This window comes from Leguminivora glycinivorella, chromosome 18 (assembly GCF_023078275.1).
Source record: "Leguminivora glycinivorella isolate SPB_JAAS2020 chromosome 18, LegGlyc_1.1, whole genome shotgun sequence".
NCBI classification, from domain to species: domain Eukaryota; kingdom Metazoa; phylum Arthropoda; class Insecta; order Lepidoptera; family Tortricidae; genus Leguminivora; species Leguminivora glycinivorella.
The window spans coordinates 9,098,397-9,120,804 of NC_062988.1; the positions used below are offsets into that span (position 1 = coordinate 9,098,397).

Here is a 22,408-nt window from a genome sequence, read left to right on the forward strand (position 1 = left end):
TATTAACAATTTTCGGCTTCGCCTCAAATTGTTACCCACGCCACTCACCTTTTTTGACCTCTTTTAACCACCAGTTGCATAAAATACTATTTTCTACTCCCGTACTGTTATTCGTGAGTTACAAGGTCGTGCATAGAACTTTAAAACCCTACATAAAAGATGTCAGGACAAGTCTATCTAGTCTATACCCTGAAAACATTTAGTAGCAGTAGCACGATATAGCTGTTACAGTTCAGTAAATACATTGCTACCAACTTAACAAACCAATTCGCAGAGTCGAGACTCCTTCGTTTTCTACTGCGTTCATTGGCGACGCGTCGAATCGCATTCAAATTTATGAGAACTCGACTCAACTCGGCTCGATTCGTCTTAGTGGCCAGGCTTCAAAGAACCATACCATAGACAGTTTTATTTTCATGTTTGCACTCAAACTGCATATTCAAAATGGTAGGCGGTCCACTCGATAACTATTAAGATGACTGAAAGTAGGTATTTGTTGATTTATAATTTTCTTTCAAAATAAGTGCTTGGTCGTAGAAAAAGTATTGTATGCAACGGTGTTTAACTGAGTCAAAAAATGCTCGTGGCGTCTTTATTAACAATTTTCGGCTTCGCCTCAAATTGTTACCCACGCCACTCACCTTTTTTGACCTCTTTTAACCACCAGTTGCATAAAATACTATTAAGGAAATTGTTAAAAACAAACCGTTCTTCCCCCGCCCCCCTTATCTCCCGAAGTTTACCAACGAAAAATTGTGAACATTTTACGAAACATTATGCTAAATATTACCTACAGGAAAAATTGAATCGAGTGTGTATCTTGGAAACTGTTTTTTTAATTGACAAAAAACTTTTCAATTTCAATTTCACCACCCTTGCATATACAAATTATACATCCATATCATATTTCAAAATTATACGAGATTTTACCTAAAACATTATCTTTTAAATAAAGTAAAAACTGTCGAAATCGGTTAACATTATAAAGTATTTTCCCTGAAAAACCATCATACAATACAGGTCGCACAAATTAGTTAGAGAATTCACCGAGAGATGGCACTATACTATACATAATAAAGCTCATTAGTACCTATACTTCTAGACAAGTCATTAAAGTTAAATATATGAACTGAGTTTTTTTTAACCATTGAAAGTTTGTACGAATACGGTACCCTCGGTGGGCGAGTCCGAGTCGCATTCGGCCGGTTTTTTATTACGTAAACAGATATTAGTTAATCAGCCAACTTAAATTCGCTGATAAATACTTAAATTCAATGAGGTGCTTCCTCACGTGAAAAGTGTCCGGGTCACTTCTTGACTCCCCGCCCGGACGGCCCCCGGACGGCCTCCAAACTAGGACAAATCCGGGGAAACCCGGACAAATGGCAGCCCTAAGCTTAGCCAACGCAATGGGACATGTGAATGTAATCCAAAAAGTAAATGATATTAAAAAAGTTGATATTAAATTGATAAGTCTGACACTCTTAAAACACTGTAAATATGAACGTTTGCAAAAAAATAAAAATTGTTTTATGTTTTTGAAGTAAACGGCGTTTTAAGATAAATTGCATCAACATCAGCGCTATTCTAGTACATTTCTCATTCGTGTTTGTTAATAATGTTTTGTGAATATAAACATGTTTTCATTAAGATACGTGCTAGTACTGAGTAAACTACTAATTATCAAATTTCAACATTACTACTTATAGGTATGTTGCTAGCAATATCAACTAAACTGAACAAAAACTGTCAAAACTAATCAGGTTGATCTAACCCACTATAAGTAGCCTGAATTTTTTTTATATATATTGTTTCTGGAGGGATTTTACTTTTTAGTTAATTTTAAGTTTTATCATATTTTACGTACCTATCCATACAAATTTGGGTGCCATAGGTGTACTGCTAGGCTATAATGGGTCAGTAGTTTAGTACCTACTGTGTGAGTAGCCGAATCCACAAACGCTCACGAAACGCTCACGATAGTATCTCTTTCGTAGTTATCTATCTCTATCGCTCTTGCGTATTGGCGCGACAGAGCCAGGCTATCTTTCTGCGGCGATTCGATTTCGTTTCGCGTCGCAGAAATGCCATTTGGCTACGGGGCCTGTTAGTACGTTCGTATTTGTAAAGCCCTGGTCCCTATTTCATTACGCCGACAATGACAGTTCTCCCTTAATAATGAAAGTCCGGCGTACAATTCTGTGATCCCGCAAATAAATAACATTGACGCTAATCGCCTCTTTCATGCGTAATAAACATTCTGTCTATTGCCAATATCAGGGAGTTGTTGTTGGAATTAACAAAACTAAATCTATCTTACTCTAACAAGTATATTGTTATACTTTCTCTCTCATACATGTAAACTATTGAATAAAAAACAACAGCCCATAGTTCCTAATCTTAAGGACTTCGTTTGTACTTTAGTCGCTTGGTAGCTATTAATAGGAGCACACCTTGCCTTACTATATTGCGATAATATATTTGAACTCTTATAAATCGCAATGTGTCTTTTAATTAATTGCCCCAAATCTAATAGGTTATGGGCCCAGACACATTTAACAGACTTTTGAAAATAGTGTTGTGAGATTCGGACCATTTAAGTGATGTTAATGTGATTGTGAACAATTTAACCATTCAACGGAACATTAATCCCTTTGTGGTGAAAAGCTAAGTACGCGGAAGTTACACATTTGAAATTTTGAAGTCGTTCAATCATTTTAATGGCATTTATGAAAGACCCGTTAAAATTGGATCAAGACAAGCGGTAGAATGTCTAACCAAGTTGAAGATGCAGCTGACTTATGTCGACGAAGAAGTTCGCAAACTGATAACAGTGATAACGCTGGAAATTACGAGTAAGTTTGAATAAACTTGAGTGAGAATACTAAATACTTACTCAAAGATGTACATTGTACATGAACACAACATGAAAATCCACGTTGACTTATTTTACCTGACGCCTGCGCTATATTGGGACCAATTTTTAATACGACCATCAAACCGATAACAAAGGAATCTTTAACATTGTGAAATTTGTGATATTAAATAAAGCCATTCTATGTCTATGTCTATGTCTAAACGCCGAAAACGTACTTACAACACGCAGCGCTAAACGATTAATCTGCTACTATGCCTCATATATCATAGAATGTCCAAAAATATGTGATCTCATCGCAGTACGAGTTCGATGAGCAATTCTTCATAGTAACATATAACATAAATAATTGTTATATACATGAGCAAGAAACATCATTGTGACCAGATAAGACTATCGACTATGGAACCCTCAACGTGCAACATATGCGCACACACGTACTTGGTAACGTATGTGGTAACGGCGAGATGTTAGTGCTACGTGGCTCTCTGTCTACCTTGAGCATGCTGACACCACCTCTATATGATGACAGTCATACCATCAAATCCAACAATGGCATTGGCTTACACAGTGAGTGTAAGGTTTGGTACGTATGGTTATATTTGCTATTATTTTAATAACCTGCATAGGTAATAGATATTGTATCTATTCAAAGTAAAATTTTAAACAATTGTGAATTTTAGAAGACAGTGCATAACTACATACATATGTATTACTTAATTTGTTTTAGTTTTATTTGCTTGACTCAGAACACAAATAATTAATTACAAGTAATGCTATGAAATATTATTACGTTTGAGCATTAACAAATGCAACAGCTCATAAAAAAAAACGTACACATTAAAATAAATGCTACATTTATTTATTTATTTATTTATTTATTGGTAAACATGATTACATGACTTTACAGCTAACCATTGCGTCACATATCTTAGGCTGACATAACAAGAAAAACAAAGTAGACATATACATTTACAATAATAGGCATACACCTAACAGACATTTTATATAGGAACAGTTGAACACCTCGCATCCATCGCCTCACACAATCTCAAGCATTCACTACATATTGCCGCCCATCGCCACGCAAACAAGTCGCACTCAGGTGTCGATGTCAGGAGCGCATTGAGCTGTGAGAGGGCGCGGGGCAGCGGCGAGTTCCTGTACGATACGGTACGCGCCGGCGGCACGGCCAACAGGTCGCGTCGTCGCGGCCTGAGTGCTATCCTCGGAACATCAGGAACAAACAGTCGTACGAGACGCTCTACAAGCTCGGGACAGTCTGACTCACCACGTAGAGCTCGACATGCTGTGATCATCAGCTGAAAATTCCGCCTCACCTCCAAGGAGTTATACCCAAGAGAGCCAAGGAGATACTTGGTCGGGTAGAGATACGGGTAGAATCCGAAAACTTTTTTAAAAAGGAACCTTAAAAATGCTTTCTGCACCTTCTCAAGTAATAAGGCATAAGTCGATTCGTAGGGGTTCCATACGATCGACGAGGTCTCTAATTTACTCCTTACCAAGGCATTGTAAACTATTTTTATGGCCAATGGGTCTTGAAAACAGCGTAGGTTTCGGATTACAAAACCCAGCCTTCGGAAACAGCTCGTCGCAAGAGCAGAAATATGGTCGTGAAAAGTGAGCCGCGTATCAAACACAACGCCCAGGTCCTTGACAGAGAAGACACGATTTATCGGCTCTGACCCTAATATATATTGAAAATATAGAGCGGTATGTGAGCGGGTAAATGTACACACGCAGCACTTGGCTGGGTTAAAATGAAGTTTGTTCTCCATACTCCACCGAAATACCAAGTCGATGTCATTCTGCAACGTCTCGCAATCGGCTCTTTGCTCCACGCCGTATACCAACTTGAGGTCATCAGCATATAAGAGACATTGAGCCGCCCGAAGAACCGACTTGAGATCGTTGATCATGATACCAAAAAGCAGAGGCCCTAATATGGAGCCTTGACTGACACCAGACCGGGTATGGTAAGGAGTCGAGACAAAACAACCATGTCGGACGAACTGCTGTCGATCGCGCAGATAGCTGGCAAAAAAGGTCAACAATTTGTGAGAGAAACCAATTTTGTCCAGCTTTGCAAGCAGCACGTCGTTATCCACGCGATCAAAAGCCTTTGCGAAATCAAAATAGAGGACATCGACTTGTATACCTCTATCAAGATGAGCAGCAATATTGTCCGTTAGTATCAACAGATTCGTATTGACTGAGCGACTAGGCCGAAAGCCATGCTGCGCGTCACACAGGAAGGGTCGAACCTGTGAAGACAGAGTTCGGTGAAGTATGGCCTCAAACAACTTGCCAAGGGTGGGAAGAACGGCGATTGGTCTATAATTCTCAACCACGGAAGTGTCACTCGCTTTCGGGATCGGTCTCACCCTAGACACCTTCCAACATCGAGGATAAGATCCAGAAGATAGCGCCAGGTTGAATATATATTGTATCGGCATCTTCAAGAAATCCATACAGCCCTTTACAATATACGCCGGTAAGTTGTCGGGTCCAACAGAGCTATTGGCCTTGAGGCGTTTTATCCCAACTTCAACCTCTCGCAATGAAATTGATTTGATATCAATGCAGTCGCCAGTAGGCTCACGATAGGCATTTTCTATCAAGCGTGGGTCAAGAAGCGGAACAGTAGGCAGAAAAACTTCTGAAAAATGGTTGGCGAAAGCACTGGCCACATCCCTACCGACAAATTGTTCGTCTTTAAACTTTATGCGGGACACAAAACCACCATTTGTTTTAAGACTGCCTACGTGCTCCCAGAAAGCGCGAGGATTGGCTTTAACTGTGCTTTGGATATGTCCAATATAACTATCGTAAGCAGACGCTAGACACTCTTTCACCTTAGACCTCAATATTGAAAACTGTTTGTAGACGTCTATATCCCGTGTAGCCTTCCATTTTCGGTGCAGTTTACTTTTTTGCTTTATATCAGCGATCAGGTCGGCCGTAAACCACACAGGATATCGTCTACTTGAACTGGTCGGCCGTTTCCGTTTAGGTACACTGAGATCAAATATATCATATAATATATTGTAAAATGTGTCCACAGCGACGTCGACATTGTCAGCACTGAGGACTTCCTGCCAACTTATTTCTGAAACTAATTTGTACAGGAGCTCAAAATTACCCCTAGTAAAGTTCCAGTCCCGACACATGTCCACATTGCTGGGATCCAATCGACCTGCAGCCGGTCGACGCGAACAGTCTCCCACAGGAACTGAGATATCCAATGGAGGATGGTACGCATCAGATCTTGGGACCAATCCCTCGCCTGCCGCCTTGGAGACCTCAGCACCAGTAATGCGCTCAGACACCAACACGACATCTAGCTTACTACCATGTACATTCGTCACTTCGTTCATATCAATCAGACCACAAACAGATACAAAATAACAATAATAACTAAGGACACTCCGGGACGCATACACTGGGTTCAAGTTCAAGTCGCCGATCACAAGCACTGCACCCGTAAGAGTGTCAATAACCGACTCCACTTTCTCGAACCACCGCATATAAGTTTCCTCTGAAGCACTGGGAGGAATGTACACGACACATATATGAAACACACTCTGACCCGCCACAAGTGTGACCCACATGTCCTCGCCGTTCGGCGTCTCAAGTTCCACACGACGCTCGAGCTGGATACCAGGGCGCGCCGCAAGGAGTACGCCGCCGCCGCCGCGCGCCGGTGGCGCGATCCCGACGCAGAACGCTCCACCCGCCACACGCCAACTCAGCATCATTAACAGCATCGGTGAGCCAAGACTCAGTTACCGCGATGACGTCACAATCAAGAGCTAGCAGGTTTTGCCTGAAGTACTGAAGCCGCGTGTTCAAGCCCCTGACATTTTGGTATATTATGTCTAACATCGGAAGTGCTTTCCTCTTGGGACCTGGGGTTTTCCGTGTATGTGCCGTTGCTTTGTCTTCTCCGAAAAAACCACGCCTTTACCCGAGCGTTCTTGGGCCAGACCTCGGGGGATAAACACCGGTCATAGAGCTCGCCCGGGATGCCGATTTTATAAGATCTATAGGATCCCTTTGCTTTGATCTCAAGGACAGTGCAAGCTTTCTCGGGACATAATATTTCTAGATATGCTCGTATCTCATCGGGGCCAGATGCCATGTTCCAAAGGTGTATGTATTTGAGGACTTCTGCCGCCTTGAGTGAAGTAACTTCAGGCCCAGCTGTGCATCGCATTGAGGAGAAGTGTTTTTTTGCAATGACTTTGTCCTTATGTTGATCACGGCCGACGAGTGCAACACCCGCTTCCTCTCCCGTGGACACGTCACTGCTGGACAACGAATTGCTGACCATGGACACCGGTGAGGAAGGAACAACGTCGCTAGTCTCGTTGCAAGTAGGGACCCCTACGTCATCCTCCACATTTTCCTGCACTACTGGCGCATATTTCTTTGCATTCCGTGCCTTGCGCTTTGGCCTTGACTTCCGTCTTGATTTCTGCTCCGATTCTGCGGTGACAGGGGGACTTACGCTCTGCGTCTCACAGCGACAGCCGCTTGCTGAGTTTACTTCAAGCTGCAATAGCCGTTCATTGATCAAGTCAAGCTTAGAAGAGCAGCCAGTCAGCGCAACATGGTACTTCGCTACCGCGACGAGGGCGTCAGCCAGCTGCTCCGATAACATGCTCATTTGGTCACGAATAGCGTTCATCTCTACGACCATGGTCGAGGCTTCACTTGTTGACGACGTTTGCGCACTTACGGCCGCTTCGCTTTTATTCCTGACGCATACATTCCTAGTTGTTAATGGAGTACCAACTGGAGTTCCACAATTAGATCCTGTTTTTTTAAACGTAATCTTACACTCAGGACACATCCAAGAATCTCGCTCAGCCAGCGTAAGCGTTTTATTTATGCAAAGCAGGTGGTACAGCTTGCCGCAAGTCGCTACCATGCACTGAATATAGCCCTCGCCGACCATAAGCTCCAGTGTGCAACCGTGGCAGATCATTTTTGCGCTATCACTGTGCTGCATTGTCAGCATTGCGATAATTTAATTTAATGATTAACACGCTCTAAACAGGGCTTAAAATTGCATACCACTGCAGTGTTCCGGCGTAGCGAGGCAATACGTAGTCTCCTAGGATGACGTCACTGACGTAGCACTTCGTAGCAGCGCGGCGTAGCCGATAACCACGGCTGCGGCTGCGGTGGATAGTGGTAGTTCACAATTTCGTCACTCGCGAGTATGCTATCGTGGCTCAGCGGTAACGACTACGGCCTCGCAATCCAGCACTCCGCGATCGATTCCGGCGAACTTCCAAAAAGTTGATGTCTCTTTCTAAGACCGCCCACAAGGAGGAGTCGACGCATAACAGACGCACAGGAGGAACAAGGAATCAAAATTACACTTTCTAACCAATCACAATTTAAATTCGGAAATAAACAAATACAAAATTAAATGCCAAACCAACACGTCCGCTCCAAGTGACCGCGGACGGCGATGGCGATACATAAAATGATGGCAAAAATCAAGCATTGTAACAGCTACGAAAGTTTCTTTTGACACAAGGTATCCAATGATGTCGCTTGTTTGACTCTTAAGAATAAAAAAAACCATGTTTTTTGTTGAATGGGTACTTTGGAGCGCTCGATACTTGAAAGTATTTTTTTTTTTTTTTGCAATAGATTTGTTTGAAATTTATCATATTATCAAGAACAGATTGAGATGTTTAAGAATTTATAAATCATAAAGAGTCTTTGACTTTACAGTGTGTTTGCTATATATATATATATATATATATATATATATATATATATATATATATATATATGGCAGTATTTTTATTATATATAAGTGTCCATATCAAATATTCGTAAAAAAGAAACGAAATGACACTTTGATGTTGATTGTCAATTTACTATTGACTTGTCGTTCTTGAGTGAAGTAAATAACTGGAATTTGTGTCTTGTGTGAATATGAAAAGCTCACTGAAACACTGGTTTAATTGTAATACACCTTTGAGGCCACGTACAAATACTACAGGTATTTGATTCTGATTGTAACAAAGATGTGGTTTGTATTTTGCTGTCTCAACAAATAATTATAATACCAAAGGTGTGAGAAAAGTGATAGTGTAGTTAGTGATAGCACTTTAAAGGACATTCCAATATCACTTTTACGCTGTTTACAAGATATTCTTATATCGGTCATGTTAGACTACGAGCATTCCAGTATTGACTTTCAGAGTTCTTCTGAAAAGACAAATGTTAAAGCATGTGAGCCGGTAAAGAATTCCAATATTGACTTTCAGAGTTTTTCTGAAAAGACAGACGTTAGACCATGTGAGCCGGTAAAGAATTCCAATATTGACTTTCAGAGTTTTTCTGAAAAGACAGACGTTAGACCATGTGAGCCGGTAAAGAATTCCAATATTGACTTTCAGAGTTTTCTTGAAAAGACAGACGTTAGACCATGTGAGCCTGCAAAGAATTCCAATATTGACTTTCAGAGTTTTTCTGAAAAGACAGACGTTAGACCATGTGAGCCGGTAAAGAATTCCAATTTTGACTTTCAGAGTTTTCTTGAAAAGACAGACGTTAGACCATGTGAGCCTGCAAAGAATTCCAATATTGACTTTCAGATTTTATCTGAAAAGACAGACGTTAGGCCATGTGTGTCTAGTGACTTTCACATGAGTCTGAAGAAATTGGAAATTCCATTGACATTCGGTTTTCCGAATAGTCTAAGATTAGGCCACATGAGACTGAAGAAATTGGAAATTCCATTGACATTCGGTTTTCCGAATAATCTAAGATTAGGCCACATGAGACTGAAGAAATTGGAAATTCCATTGACATTCGGTTTTCCGAATAGTCTAAGATTTGGCCACATGAGACTGAAGAAATTGGAAATTCCATTGACATTCGGTTTTCCGTATAGTCTAAGATTAGGCCACATGAGACTGAAGAAATTAGAAATTCGATTGACTTGTTTTTCCAAACAGTCTAACGAAAGACCACATTAAATAGGCCATGTGAGACTTTAAATTGACGTTCGGTTTTCGAAAAGTCTAACGAAAGACCACATTAAATAGGCCATGTGAGACTTTAAATTGACATTCAGTTTTCTGAACAGTCTAACGAAAGACCACATTAAGCCATGTGAGACTTTAAATTGACGTTCGGTTTTCGAACAGTCTAACGAAAGACCACATTAAATAAGCCATGTGAGACTTTAAATTGACGTTCGGTTTTCGAACAGTCTAACGAAAGACCACGTTAAATAGACCATGTGAGACTTTAAATTGACGTTCGGTTTTCGAATAGTCTAACGAAAGACCACATTAAATAGGCCATGTGAGACTTTAAATTGACGTTCAGTTTTCTGAACAGTCTAACGAAAGACCATATTAATTAGGCCATGTGAGACTTTAAATTGACATTCGGCTTTCCGAATAGTCTAACGAAAGACCACATTAAGCTATGTGAGACTCTAAATTGACATTCAGATTTCCGAACAGTCTAAAGAGAGACCACATTCGTCTAAAGGTTTGGAGGTTCAACTGCCTTGAGTCTGAAGTATTTGAAAATACGTTTTACGAATAGTCTATGTGGGTGAATTAACTGCCTGGGGTGATACTGACTATCGAATATGTTACGCAAAGTCTAAGTGGACTACATGAACCTAACAATATTGGGAGTTATCCCTCCCTGATTTAAGCAATATGTTTTAGTCTTAAAGTATTAAAGTATTTGTTCTTAGTTTGTAAACTATACATTCCAAATAATTGCATCGTAAAGAAATGACAGATAGTGGTAAATTGAATCTTTACAATAGCACCACATGGTGTAGGTACTGTAGGTATTAAACCGCTTTCATACAAAAATTGATACCTAGTAAATTTGTTTTGTTCAGACCACAAGATTTTAGTTTGGACGTGTAAGAGTAAATATGCCATTTAAAACGAATATAAAAACAAGATAAACAGTAATATTAAATATGTGTTATATTTTTTTTGGTATTTCTATTAGTTTATACCAGATTATTCAGAGAACAAATTTAGGTTAAATATTTCATAATTTAATTGTAATAGACAAAGGCAAAAGAATCAGTTACTGTAATTAAAAAGTCAATCAGTAAATTACTTTCAATTATTAATATTATATTTCGTACAGATAAAGTATTTTAGTTTAATTTTTTTAACTACATAAATCTATCATAAAAAGTTAACTAAAGATAACAAATGCATTTTATTTCAAATATGAAAATTACTCAATTACACAGACTAAACTAAATTTGCCAGAAGTGACACAAACTTGAGTCGTTTCATGTGCTCTGCCTATCCCTTCATGGGTTACAGGCGTGATTGTATGTACCTATGTATGGATGTACAGACTAAAATGAAATATACAAATATCGATTAAGCACTTTCGATTTCAAGTCACAGTCTTTGCACTAGGATTATTTTGGAATGTGAAATAAATAATGCAAAGAGTTTCAAATTGAAAAACAAAGGCCCTTTGTTGTAAGTAAAGTGTAGTTGTTCTTAGCCCTTTTAAACTAATATAAACAAAGCAATACGTTTCGTTATGCTAAAGCATATCGGGTTGATTCTCACGGATAAGGAAATCTTAAGTGAGCTGAACAGTGAACACTCTGTAGGGGTTACAAATTTCTGTCAAGTGGTTTTCGTTAATTGTCAAAGACATTGATAAAGCTAAACTTTTAAGTTTTGATAAAAGACATGAAAAATGTATAAAAAAGTGAACTTCATGCATTTCAGTACAATCCTACTAAAACTACTGAAAGAATTGTTGACTGAGAATGGTTGAATTTGTGGTTTTTGTATATGAAATAAAAAAGCGTAAGCTGAAACTACATATTATTATTGATACATATTAATGAAAATTATATACGATTGATTTACTGTGAAATTATAAATGTTTCGTTTAGATGCAAGAAACAACTGTAATGTATTTTCAATTGTTCATGATGTTTAATTTTGTATAAATGCTATATTAAATATAGCAATATGAATACGTACACACTTGTGGGTATTTAAAATGTCAGTGTTAATATTAAGACTTCAACGTTATAAGTGTATGTGTGATTATACTTAAATTTGACTAATTGTGTCTACTTATAGTTAACTTGATCGATCTGATCAATCGATTCTGGTGTGTTGAACTACATATGCATATGTGTTGAATAAAATTGTTAAATATGGTACCATATAGATAGGAAATGTCAAATAAATTGGATTGTATTTTAGAAATAAGTTCATGACATGGCTGGTAAGGTTTTACTGGGTTTCCCTTACCTTTGAACAAATGTTGGCCATAATGTTTCCCAGAAAAAGGCGGGTGATGCTGTTATTGTTTTGTATAATGATTTTAATCATAGATTTATTTTTGAGGGGGCGTGTTGGAATTAACAAAACTAAATCTATCTTACTCTAACAAGTATATTGTTATACTTTCTCTCTCATACATGTAAACTATTGAATAAAAAACAACAGCCCATAGTTCCTAATCTTAAGGACTTCGTTTGTACTTTAGTCGCTTGGTAGCTATTAATAGGAGCACACCTAGCCTTACTATATTGCGATAATATATTTGAACTCTTATAAATCGCAATGTGTCTTTTAATTAATTGCCCCAAATCTAATAGTTGTCACTTCCACAACTGTTGTCAATAAATGCTCATCATAATATCATTTATTGATTCTTTTACAGCGAAGCATTGTATCTGGCTTACAACTCTGATATCACTCGATAACGATATCTAATCGGAGTGATCGGTGACAGGTTGAACGTTCCTAGTATGCATGATGTCAGCCCCCGTAGCACCTCTTGGCCCTTTGTTTGGATTCTACTTGTTGTCTCAATGAAAATGATAACAATTTTAGATCTTGTTTTTGATATTAACCGTTATGACTGGTATATTTTTTCAAAGATTGCGTTTAATACAGGTATAATTTAGTCAAAAATATCATATTGATAACAATTAACTTATGCGAATATACACCGTGTTTTTCTTTTGTTTTCCGTTAAATAACAGGAACCACCCTGTATATCACTTTTAGTTAAATTCGCAAAAAAATCCATCATTTTCATACACAATAAATGAATTTATTAGTGTGCGAGACCCTTAAGAATAACATTCAAGTTAGTGTCAAGTGATTGACGGCACATGTCAAAACAAATAACAACCTACCTACGCGCTTGGTGTATACACCCGTCTTTATTGAATTCCGTTAACTTTAAGGGAAGGTTCTTTAGTTCAAACACAAGTAATTTCTCTAAGAAACTAGCCTCGTAATTCTTACGGTTGTCGAATTATTTAAAAAAATAATTTAATTACTGAACACGTGTGTGGCATCCCTTACCACTTCCTAATGTTATTTGTTTTGACATATGCCGTCAAACACTTGACAATGACTTTAATGTTATGATTAAGGTACTCTCACACTAATTAATCCATTTATTATGTATGGAAACGAAAAAAAAATTTTTTTTTCGAATTTAACAAAAAGCGATAAGTATACAGGTTGGTTCCTGATGATGAACCTAACTGCGTGTCGAATTTAACGGAAAACAAAAAAAACGCGGTGTATATTACTAGGTAAGCGCTGGTAGCCTAGCGGTAAGTGCGTCCGACTTTCGTTCCGGAGGTCGCGGGTTCGAACCCCGGCTCGCACCAATGAGTTTTTCGGAACTTATGTGCGAAATGTCATTTGATATTTGCCAGTCGCTTTTCGGTGAAGGAAAACATCGTGAGGAAACCGGACTAATTCCAATAAGGTCTAGTTACCCTTCGGGTTGGAAGGTCAGATGGCAGTCGCTTTCGTAAAACTAATAGTGCCTACGCCAAATCTCGGGATTAGTTGTCAAAGCGGACCCCAGGCTCCCTGGCAAATGCCGGGATAACGCAAGGAGGATGATGATGATGACATATTACTAGGTATAATTTAGTCAAAAATATCATATTGATAACAATTAACTTATGAGCATATAATTATACGCCAAGCGCGTAGGTAGGTATATGCCAATAATAGTAGCGAATCATGAAAATCTCTATATGTATAAGTAAAACCAAAATATTATTAAATTTGTAGCGAGACAGAATAACATTACCACGCACGAGCGCGCGGGCTCGAATACTTTCTCGCTCGCACACCATCACCCGTCGCGCTCAGCGGATCGACCGGCCCGAGCGCGCGCGAAGTACTCCGAGCGGCGCAGGCAGCGCAGGCGGCGGGGAAACCGTAATAAAAGGCGCCGCGCGGCCGCCGATCAGTCAGTTGTTAGCTAGTGGTCTAGCTTGGGAGACGGCCTCTGCTATGCCCCAAGTCCAACCAACAAATGAAGCACGGGTCGAGACCGTCTACACGGACCGCCCATAAGCTTCATAATCGGTTGGCCTTTGGTCTTGTAGTGGTCGTCCCTGAGGACCTTCAACTCATGTTTAGCTAGGTACTCCACTTGTATGATGATTATTTGTATTATTGGAAGTTAAACCAATAAACAACTGGTTCCTACTTGGCGTCTCATTCCAACCACCCTACATTCTGGCGCCCAGCTTAAAAACAAGTAGGACAATGGAAAAGTCAAGAGGGAACAAAATCACTACAAGAGGCAAAAACTACGCAATTTCTACGAGTATAGTTTTGGTGCAGGGGAGGGTTCTGGCGAACACCCTCACTAGCAATGCTGCGTCAACGAGAAACTGGAAGACAATTAGCTGTACATGGATCCTGTTATTCCTGGTACTCTTACGGGACGTCACAGAGTACCAGAGGGGAGAATGCAGCAAGACAAACTAATTCAGTTGTGACCTACCGGTCAAGCATGAGAGACGGCCCATGCTATGCCTCAAGCCTAACCACCAAATGATCACGACGGGTCGAGACCGTCTACACGGACCGCCCATAAGCTCATATTCGGTTAGCCGTTAGTCTATCGACAAAGTAAGGGGTGAGAATGCCGATGCGTACCGCCCCGATCATAACTTTCGCCCAAGTAGGGCCCATGAATGAAATGTACTGTCGGACCTGCGACAATGGAAACTACCCGCACTCGGAAAAAAAAGTCGCTCTTACCCTACAATAAGGCTGTAAGTGGCGAATTATTTACAAAGGAGGTAGCAACGGAAGAATCTTCAGATACATCAATACAGAGTTGAATTGCACTATGGACACTATCGGACCAGCTTCACTCCAGGGGGAGGGTTCCGAAGAAAACCTTATCAAGCAGTTCTGTAACATGACGAAACTGAAGAATTTGTTCTACTCACGTACCAGAGGGAGAGACAACAACTCCTGCTATTCCTGGTACTCTTACGGGACGTTAAAGAGTACCAGAGGGGAGAATGTAGCGAGACAGAATAACATTACCACGCACGAGCGCGCGGGCTCGAATACTTTCTCGCTCGCACACCATCACCCGTCGCGCTCAGCGGATCGACCGGCCCGAGCGCGCGCGAAGTACTCCGAGCGGCGCAGGCAGCGCAGGCGGCGGGGAAACCGTAATAAAAGGCGCCGCGCGGCCGCCGATCAGTCAGTTGTTAGCTAGTGGTCTAGCTTGGGAGACGGCCTCTGCTATGCCCCAAGTCCAACCAACAAATGAAGCACGGGTCGAGACCGTCTACACGGACCGCCCATAAGCTTCATAATCGGTTGGCCTTTGGTCTTGTAGTGGTCGTCCCTGAGGACCTTCAACTCATGTTTAGCTAGGTACTCCACTTGTATGATGATTATTTGTATTATTGGAAGTTAAACCAATAAACAACTGGTTCCTACTTGGCGTCTCATTCCAACCACCCTACAAATTTATATTATTTATCAATAAATGTTACCTACTTATAAGCTAACAAAACAAGAAATAAAAGTGTGCGTTTAATACATGTCAGTCTATTTGTGAGTGTGCACGGGAAAACGTCCTACTTTGTACGATACAAGTAAATCTCGCCTTAATGGTAACCGACAAAGTGGGACGTTTTACTAAACACACTCACATTTATTTAATATTGTCTTCGGTTACCGCGGTTACTCATGAAATATAACTTAACCACAAAATTAAAATTTTGAAAAATCCCCCGACCGCCACATAGTAGACCGATTTTCATGAAACATGGCTAAAAACACTCCCGACTTACTCAGCTTTCAGACAAAAAAAGTTAAATCTAAATCGGTTCATCCGTTCGGGAGCTATGATGCCACAGACAGACACACACACAGACAGACAGACACGTCAAACTTATAACACCCCGTCGGTTTTGCGTCGGGGGTTAAAAACTATGGAAACGGATTATATCGCGTATAATGAATTTACACTTTTACTATTTATTTAGTCAAAATATCATTATTGATACCAATTTCAAGCATAAGTCCCTACTCATAGTGTTGTGTTCCTGTCGGTGAGTAAGGCTGCCAGAGCTCAACGGGGGTGCGGTGTGCTGATGACGGGAGGACTTACGGAACTAACTTGTTCTGTTTATTGTCCTTTGAGTCGTCGGCAACCCGAACCCTCCTTAGAACCTTGTACACTCCTTTTTGCTGTGTACTTAACACAGCAAAAGGGAATGTACAAGTTTCTACTGGGGTGGCAACGCGCATGTGACACTGTTTGAGTTGCAGGCGTCCATAGGTTACGGTGACCGCTTTACATCAGGCGGGCCGTATACTTGTTTGCCACCGACGTAGTATAAAAAAAAAAAAGTATATGTACATTGTATTATTTGTGATACCATTAACAATGGGTATCACAATGTATATGCCAAGAATTTACAGGTATTATCAATATAAGTATAAGCCAGTAAACAGGAATAAAGACTCGTGTGACTCGTGTCGACTTGAAACTTCATTTTCAATGGCTTCAGTGGCACGCGAACTGTAGCCCCTCAGCCCAATACCTACCAAACTTTTTACGAAGGTCACAATGGTCACGAAGCTAACACTTCGCAGCCTAGCAACCTAGGTTATTACCACAGATGTCATATAAACCATAGATCAAGCAAACGTATCTACTTAGCGTGTCAAATGAACTCAGTGAAATCCACTGAGTTGTTCGTCTTTAATCGCAGCTTGCAGCTTTCGGGCGTCAATTTTTGTAAGTTGAAGTCAACAAAAACATTAAAAATGCCTCGTTACATGATATTTAATTGCAACAACATAAAACTTATCAACACTCAAGGGCCTGAGACATATTTAAAATCACAGGCAAGTAACAACTTCAGTACAAAATCTGACACGCTCGGCCGCCATACAAATAAATGAACTCGTTTCTTCTATCTAAATCTAATTCTGTGGTTATTACAGTCTCATCCAACATTAAGTGTTTACAATTAATTTACGATAAATTAAAACGAAGAAGATAATTTTATTTAGGACTTTTACAAGATTAATAAAAATTAAGAGAGGTTGCTTAGAGGACGACCCTGTAAAATAATACGCCTAAGTTTATGAAACTAATTAATAAACGAGTATCTTGGAATCGTATCATAAATATCATAATATAACTATTATTTATATAATAGCCTACATTAGAAGTTAATTTGATCATTCTTCTTTCACAGAGTTCTAAAATTCGCGCGAGACTTTTTATATTAATTGTTTGTTTGATTTTAGTGTAAAAGTACTTCAATTTAACCACAAAGTGGGTCGAGATTTGCTTGAACACTTAGTTCTTTTCACATAAATTAATTACAAATTTATTTTTCACCACTCCAACTGGTAAAAGCTTTCTTTGCTATTCGAAAACAGATAGCAAAATTGCATTTTATCCACTAGAGTGCAAAGTAATTTCATGCAAATTTTAACTTCATGTCTTAAGCGGACTGGTCGATTTTACTTATAAATGATGATTTTGAATCATAAATATTGAATTATTTGATGGATTTAATTTAGTTTGATGTTTTATAGTATTTTGTTTGTGTTGGTGTGGTGAAAAAGTTTGTGTTTCACTCGGTGGCAAAGTTTGTTTAACCTTCGTGCCTTGAAACCCTCGCAACGCTCAATATTCCAATTTTTGAACCACTCGCTACGCTCGCGGTTCGATATTGGAATCTTTCGCTCGCTCGGGTATCAATACGTGCCAACGTGCGGTTAAATAACTACTTTGCCCCCTTGTAAAACAAATAACTAATGTTAACAAATAAAATTGCATATTAAGTACTAAGGTTAGACTCACGCAGGGATGGCGAGATAACGTTGACTCCTGCAGGGTTAGCACATGATTGCCGCGGGAGTATGTCGCCGCGAGATAGACTGCCCGTCCTTATGTCATTTATACAGTTAGAAGAAGACGTGTGATCTATCTCGCGGCGACATACTCTCGCGGCCATCATGTGCTAGGCCTACTGGCAAGACCTGGGTACGTAGCCGAAGGGCACAAACGCTCACGAAACGAAACGCTCGTAGATATCTATCTCTATCACTCTTGCGTATTGGCGCGACAGAGCCAAACTACCTTTCGCGGCGTTTCGTTTTCGTTTCGTGTCGCAGAAATGCCGTTCGGCTACGGCACCAGTAGGCCTAGCACATGATGGCCGCGAGAGTATGTCGCCGCGAGATAAATCACACGTCTTCTTCTAACTGTATAAATGACATAAGGACGGGCAGTCTATCTCGCGGCGACATACTCCCGCGGCAATCATGTGCTAAACCCTGCTGGCCAGAGGAAGCTTAAAATCAGGGCATAAGTAATATGTATATGCCATACTATATCATATCAAAGAGGATGGAGTATTATAGTCATTATAGAGAGTTACTGTCAAAGTAGAATGTGTAATCACAGTGCATAGACTGCCATCTCTCGACACAAGCTTTTAAACTTTTAAACCTCAGTTCTGACAAGTTGGCCCATATTGTTAGCTTGATGTGTTAAAATGTCAAATATTAATATTAGAGCCATCTAGCCGAGCGTTCCCCAAAGGTTGTAACGCCATCTAGGACACCGTACGTTTTTTTCTTAGACCTTATCCGTCTATACGGAGTTACATTTGTCTTTGATCATATGGAAGAGTTCTTTGCACAGCAGTGAAATAAGTTAAATAGAGAAAGTACTACCTACTCTTAAAAGGTAGTTAGTATTTTTGACGGGTACAGCAAATTAGTTCTAGATAAAAAATACGATACTAGAATACATAAGACTAAGGATACGTTATGAATGATATGTATCTTACAATCTTGTTTGTTCAGTGATTTCACAATTAAGTTGATGTTTGTGCTGGTTGTGACTCAATCGGTGGCAACTCTGTTTGCAGAAGATAAGGGTGAATAATGTGGCATTCCGGGAAAACACTTCAGCCTATTGATTTTATTTACAAGGGTTGTTGCAGCAATTATACATAGTATTAATTACTTAACTGTTAAAACTGTTAATTAAATTAAACGTAGGTAGAATGTACGAGTAGTTAATAAATAATAAATAAAATAAATAAATAAATAAATATTGGGGACACCTTACACAGATCAACTTAGCCCCAAACTAAGCAAAGCTTGTACTATGAGTGCTAAGCGACGATATACATACTTAAATAGATAAATACATACTTATATACATAGAAAACATCCATGACTCAGGAACAAATATCTGTGCTCATCACACAAATAAATGCCCTTACCCGGATTCGAACCCAGGACCGCGGCATAGCAGGCAGGGTCACTACCGACTGAGCCAGACCGGTCGTCGTAACTTTAATAGGAATATAACTTTAATAGGAAACTTTCACGTGTTTAGCCTACTACGAACACAATTTTCAGTTAATCATTTCTGCGAGGTGTCCTCAAATGGAAAACAAAGAAACGGACCTTTCCATTTCTTGTATATTTGGCTCCCCAGCTATTCATTTATTCCGAAAAATCCAAACCATCTAAATTCAGGGATTTCACACCTTAAATGATATCCTTGACATATGTATATGTCGGAGGAGAAAGCATTGTGACATGAGTTTGTATATTTTCCTTTGTTTTTGTACGCATACCCTAACCTTAGCGCCTATTCAATCCATAACTAACGGATTGGTTAATTTGTCTCCTGACGGAATAAACTTACTGCACGACTTTCAGTTGTTTCAGAATGGTCGTATCAAGTCAGATGGCGCCTAATCTCAACCTCATGTATCAAGCGAAGCCTCGAATGACCCACTTTTCTCCGCCATAAGCCCTAAACCAACACGATGAAATCATTCCACATTTTAACGCCTACAAATTTTGAAACCGCGTTTTGTTTATCTCCCTGATAAAGGGTCTTATCTTTTAATTGGTAACGTTGTTTGCTATAACCGTACCAAAACTAAATGGCACTGAAGCTCAATGAAGTGTGAGTAACGTAGGACTCTTTGATTTGTTGGTTTATAGGCTAGGTGCGGCCCTTATCGGAGATTACTATGAAATGATAAATTCTGCGGCGAAAATGAGGTTTCATTAAGTTTTGTTCGGTAAAATTGACAGTATAATTAGGTTCGAAGTCCTTAACAAGGATCTAACTGCAGTCCACTTTAAATTCATTCATGGATGCTGAAAATGTAAAGCTGGTAAGGTAACATACCCCATAATGGACGGTGATGCCATTATGGACAAAAAAACACAAATCCTTAAAAATAAGTATCTAAAATTAGTTTCTAAAAACTGACGGCTATGTACCATAAACTAGAGTTGTAGAGCTGTTTCATTTTGAAGTTTCAATTAATTCGGTTATTTCTGAAGGATTTGGCGACAAGATAAAATTCACTAGTTTACTGAAAAAAATATGAAGACGAATTCTTAGTAATGTTGCTAAGAGAGTTGAGTTCATGTATAAAATAATAAAAAAATAATACTCGGTGTAAACTTGAATGAGTTTTACTTACTGCATTAAGCATGAGATAAGGTATAAAACATACTAGTTTGTTGCTCCAAAGATATAAAGAAATAGTGTTATTTTGCGAGTGTCCATTACTGGAACCGAAAAACTGCGTACCTCCTATGATGGACAAGGAACAATTTACAAAACCAAAATTTATAAGAAACAATCCTATCATAAAATAACCCAAACTAATTTTATTTGGGGTATATAAAATTGACTCATTGAGTATCAGTTGGCTTTAAAAGTAAAATTTTAAACTTATTTCACTGTCCATAATGGGGGATCCATTACTGGAGAACTGCCGTCCATAATTGGAGAAAAAACACCTAGTTTTAATTTGTTAACTATGAAGAAACCAATGGGAGTATCTATTCTGCAATACGCTTGAAATGTCAAAGAAGGATAGGACATTCAAGATTTAACACGCTTAGCGGTAGAATTTTTACATTTATCAGTGAAATATCAAAAACAGGCGAAAATTTTTCTTAAACTGTCCATGATTGATATATGTAAGCACTACCTCTAACATTACGGTCTCTGATTTCATACAATTTAATGTACAAGTATGAATTTTATTTACTTGACTTAGACTACTTAATGTAATCTTATGTAAATGCCTACACAAATAAATTGTGTAGGCATTTAATTATGTGACTCATCAACTGAGTCATCACATTCATCACCATTAAGATGACTCATCCTAGTTATGTTAACTATCGACTAACAATCATACTTATGCAGGGTTTGTACCTAGGTAATACAGGATTATGATTACTTGACTACAGTATTCTTTCTATACCTACACATCATTGCACCGGCTTTAACTATACTGTTATAACGATTGATACGATTCTTATTTTTGAAAAAGGTCAATAGAATATGCTTACCATATTCGTTGTTAGTAGCCGAAGTGGTAGTAGGATTCAAAAGCTGCCTCTGACTCTGCTCAGCAGGATCATCACCAATATTCACAGCCTCTAAATCAACCGGACCTTCACTCAGACCATCTTGTAGCTGATATTTCCCACTCCTCACTTCTAAAGGCGCGTCTGGTAGAACCTCTACCGGCGCTACGCTCTCCACTTCATCAGGCCTCGGACTCGTAGGTTCATTTACAACTTCACTTTCTACTTCTGGTACTACTTCCTCTATAGTCCTTTCATTTTCATTAACTATAACATCCTCCTGTCCAATAGCATTAGCACTTAGTAATAGTACAAAAAACGCTAACTTTGCGTTAACCATTGTAACTTCACTTGTTTTTTCAATCACATTATATGTCTGTTCACTTATCTTATTGATTTTAGCGACAACAGGTGCCTGGGTATTGTGGTCGTCGACTGGGGCACTGTTCTGTGTGTGCTCGTTGATGCCGGCTTATCTTGTTGAGATATGATAAGATAGTAAATAGGAACGTTAGGTGTGCCAAATTCTTTGTCCTAATCCACACCTTGTTTAATAGTACGGTTTTTATATTAAAACTGTTTTAAATGTAATATTTTTTGTAATTATACATTTAAGAAGAAAACAACTTTAGAATAGACTTGCATAAAAGAGAAACGTTAAGCAAATAAAATGTTTATTGTAAAGTATTCGACTTTGATTTGACTTGTTATGTATATAATGAACTGTTTAATCTATTTTTTATATTTAACAACAAAGTATACTACTATCACTCAAACC

General features: G+C 39.1%; 1 protein-coding gene across 1 annotated transcript in view; it reads right to left on the reverse strand.

The window, feature by feature from the left end:
• LOC125235720 (protein mesh) overlaps window positions 1-22,177 on the reverse strand; it is a 43,033-nt gene extending 20,856 nt beyond the window's left edge. Inside the window, 1 exon segment of the mRNA XM_048142292.1 lies at window positions 21,613-22,177. Within this exon segment, the coding sequence (XP_047998249.1) occupies window positions 21,613-21,970 (358 nt within the window). The 5' untranslated portion in view covers window positions 21,971-22,177.
• Window positions 22,178-22,408: the final 231 nt, after the last annotated feature.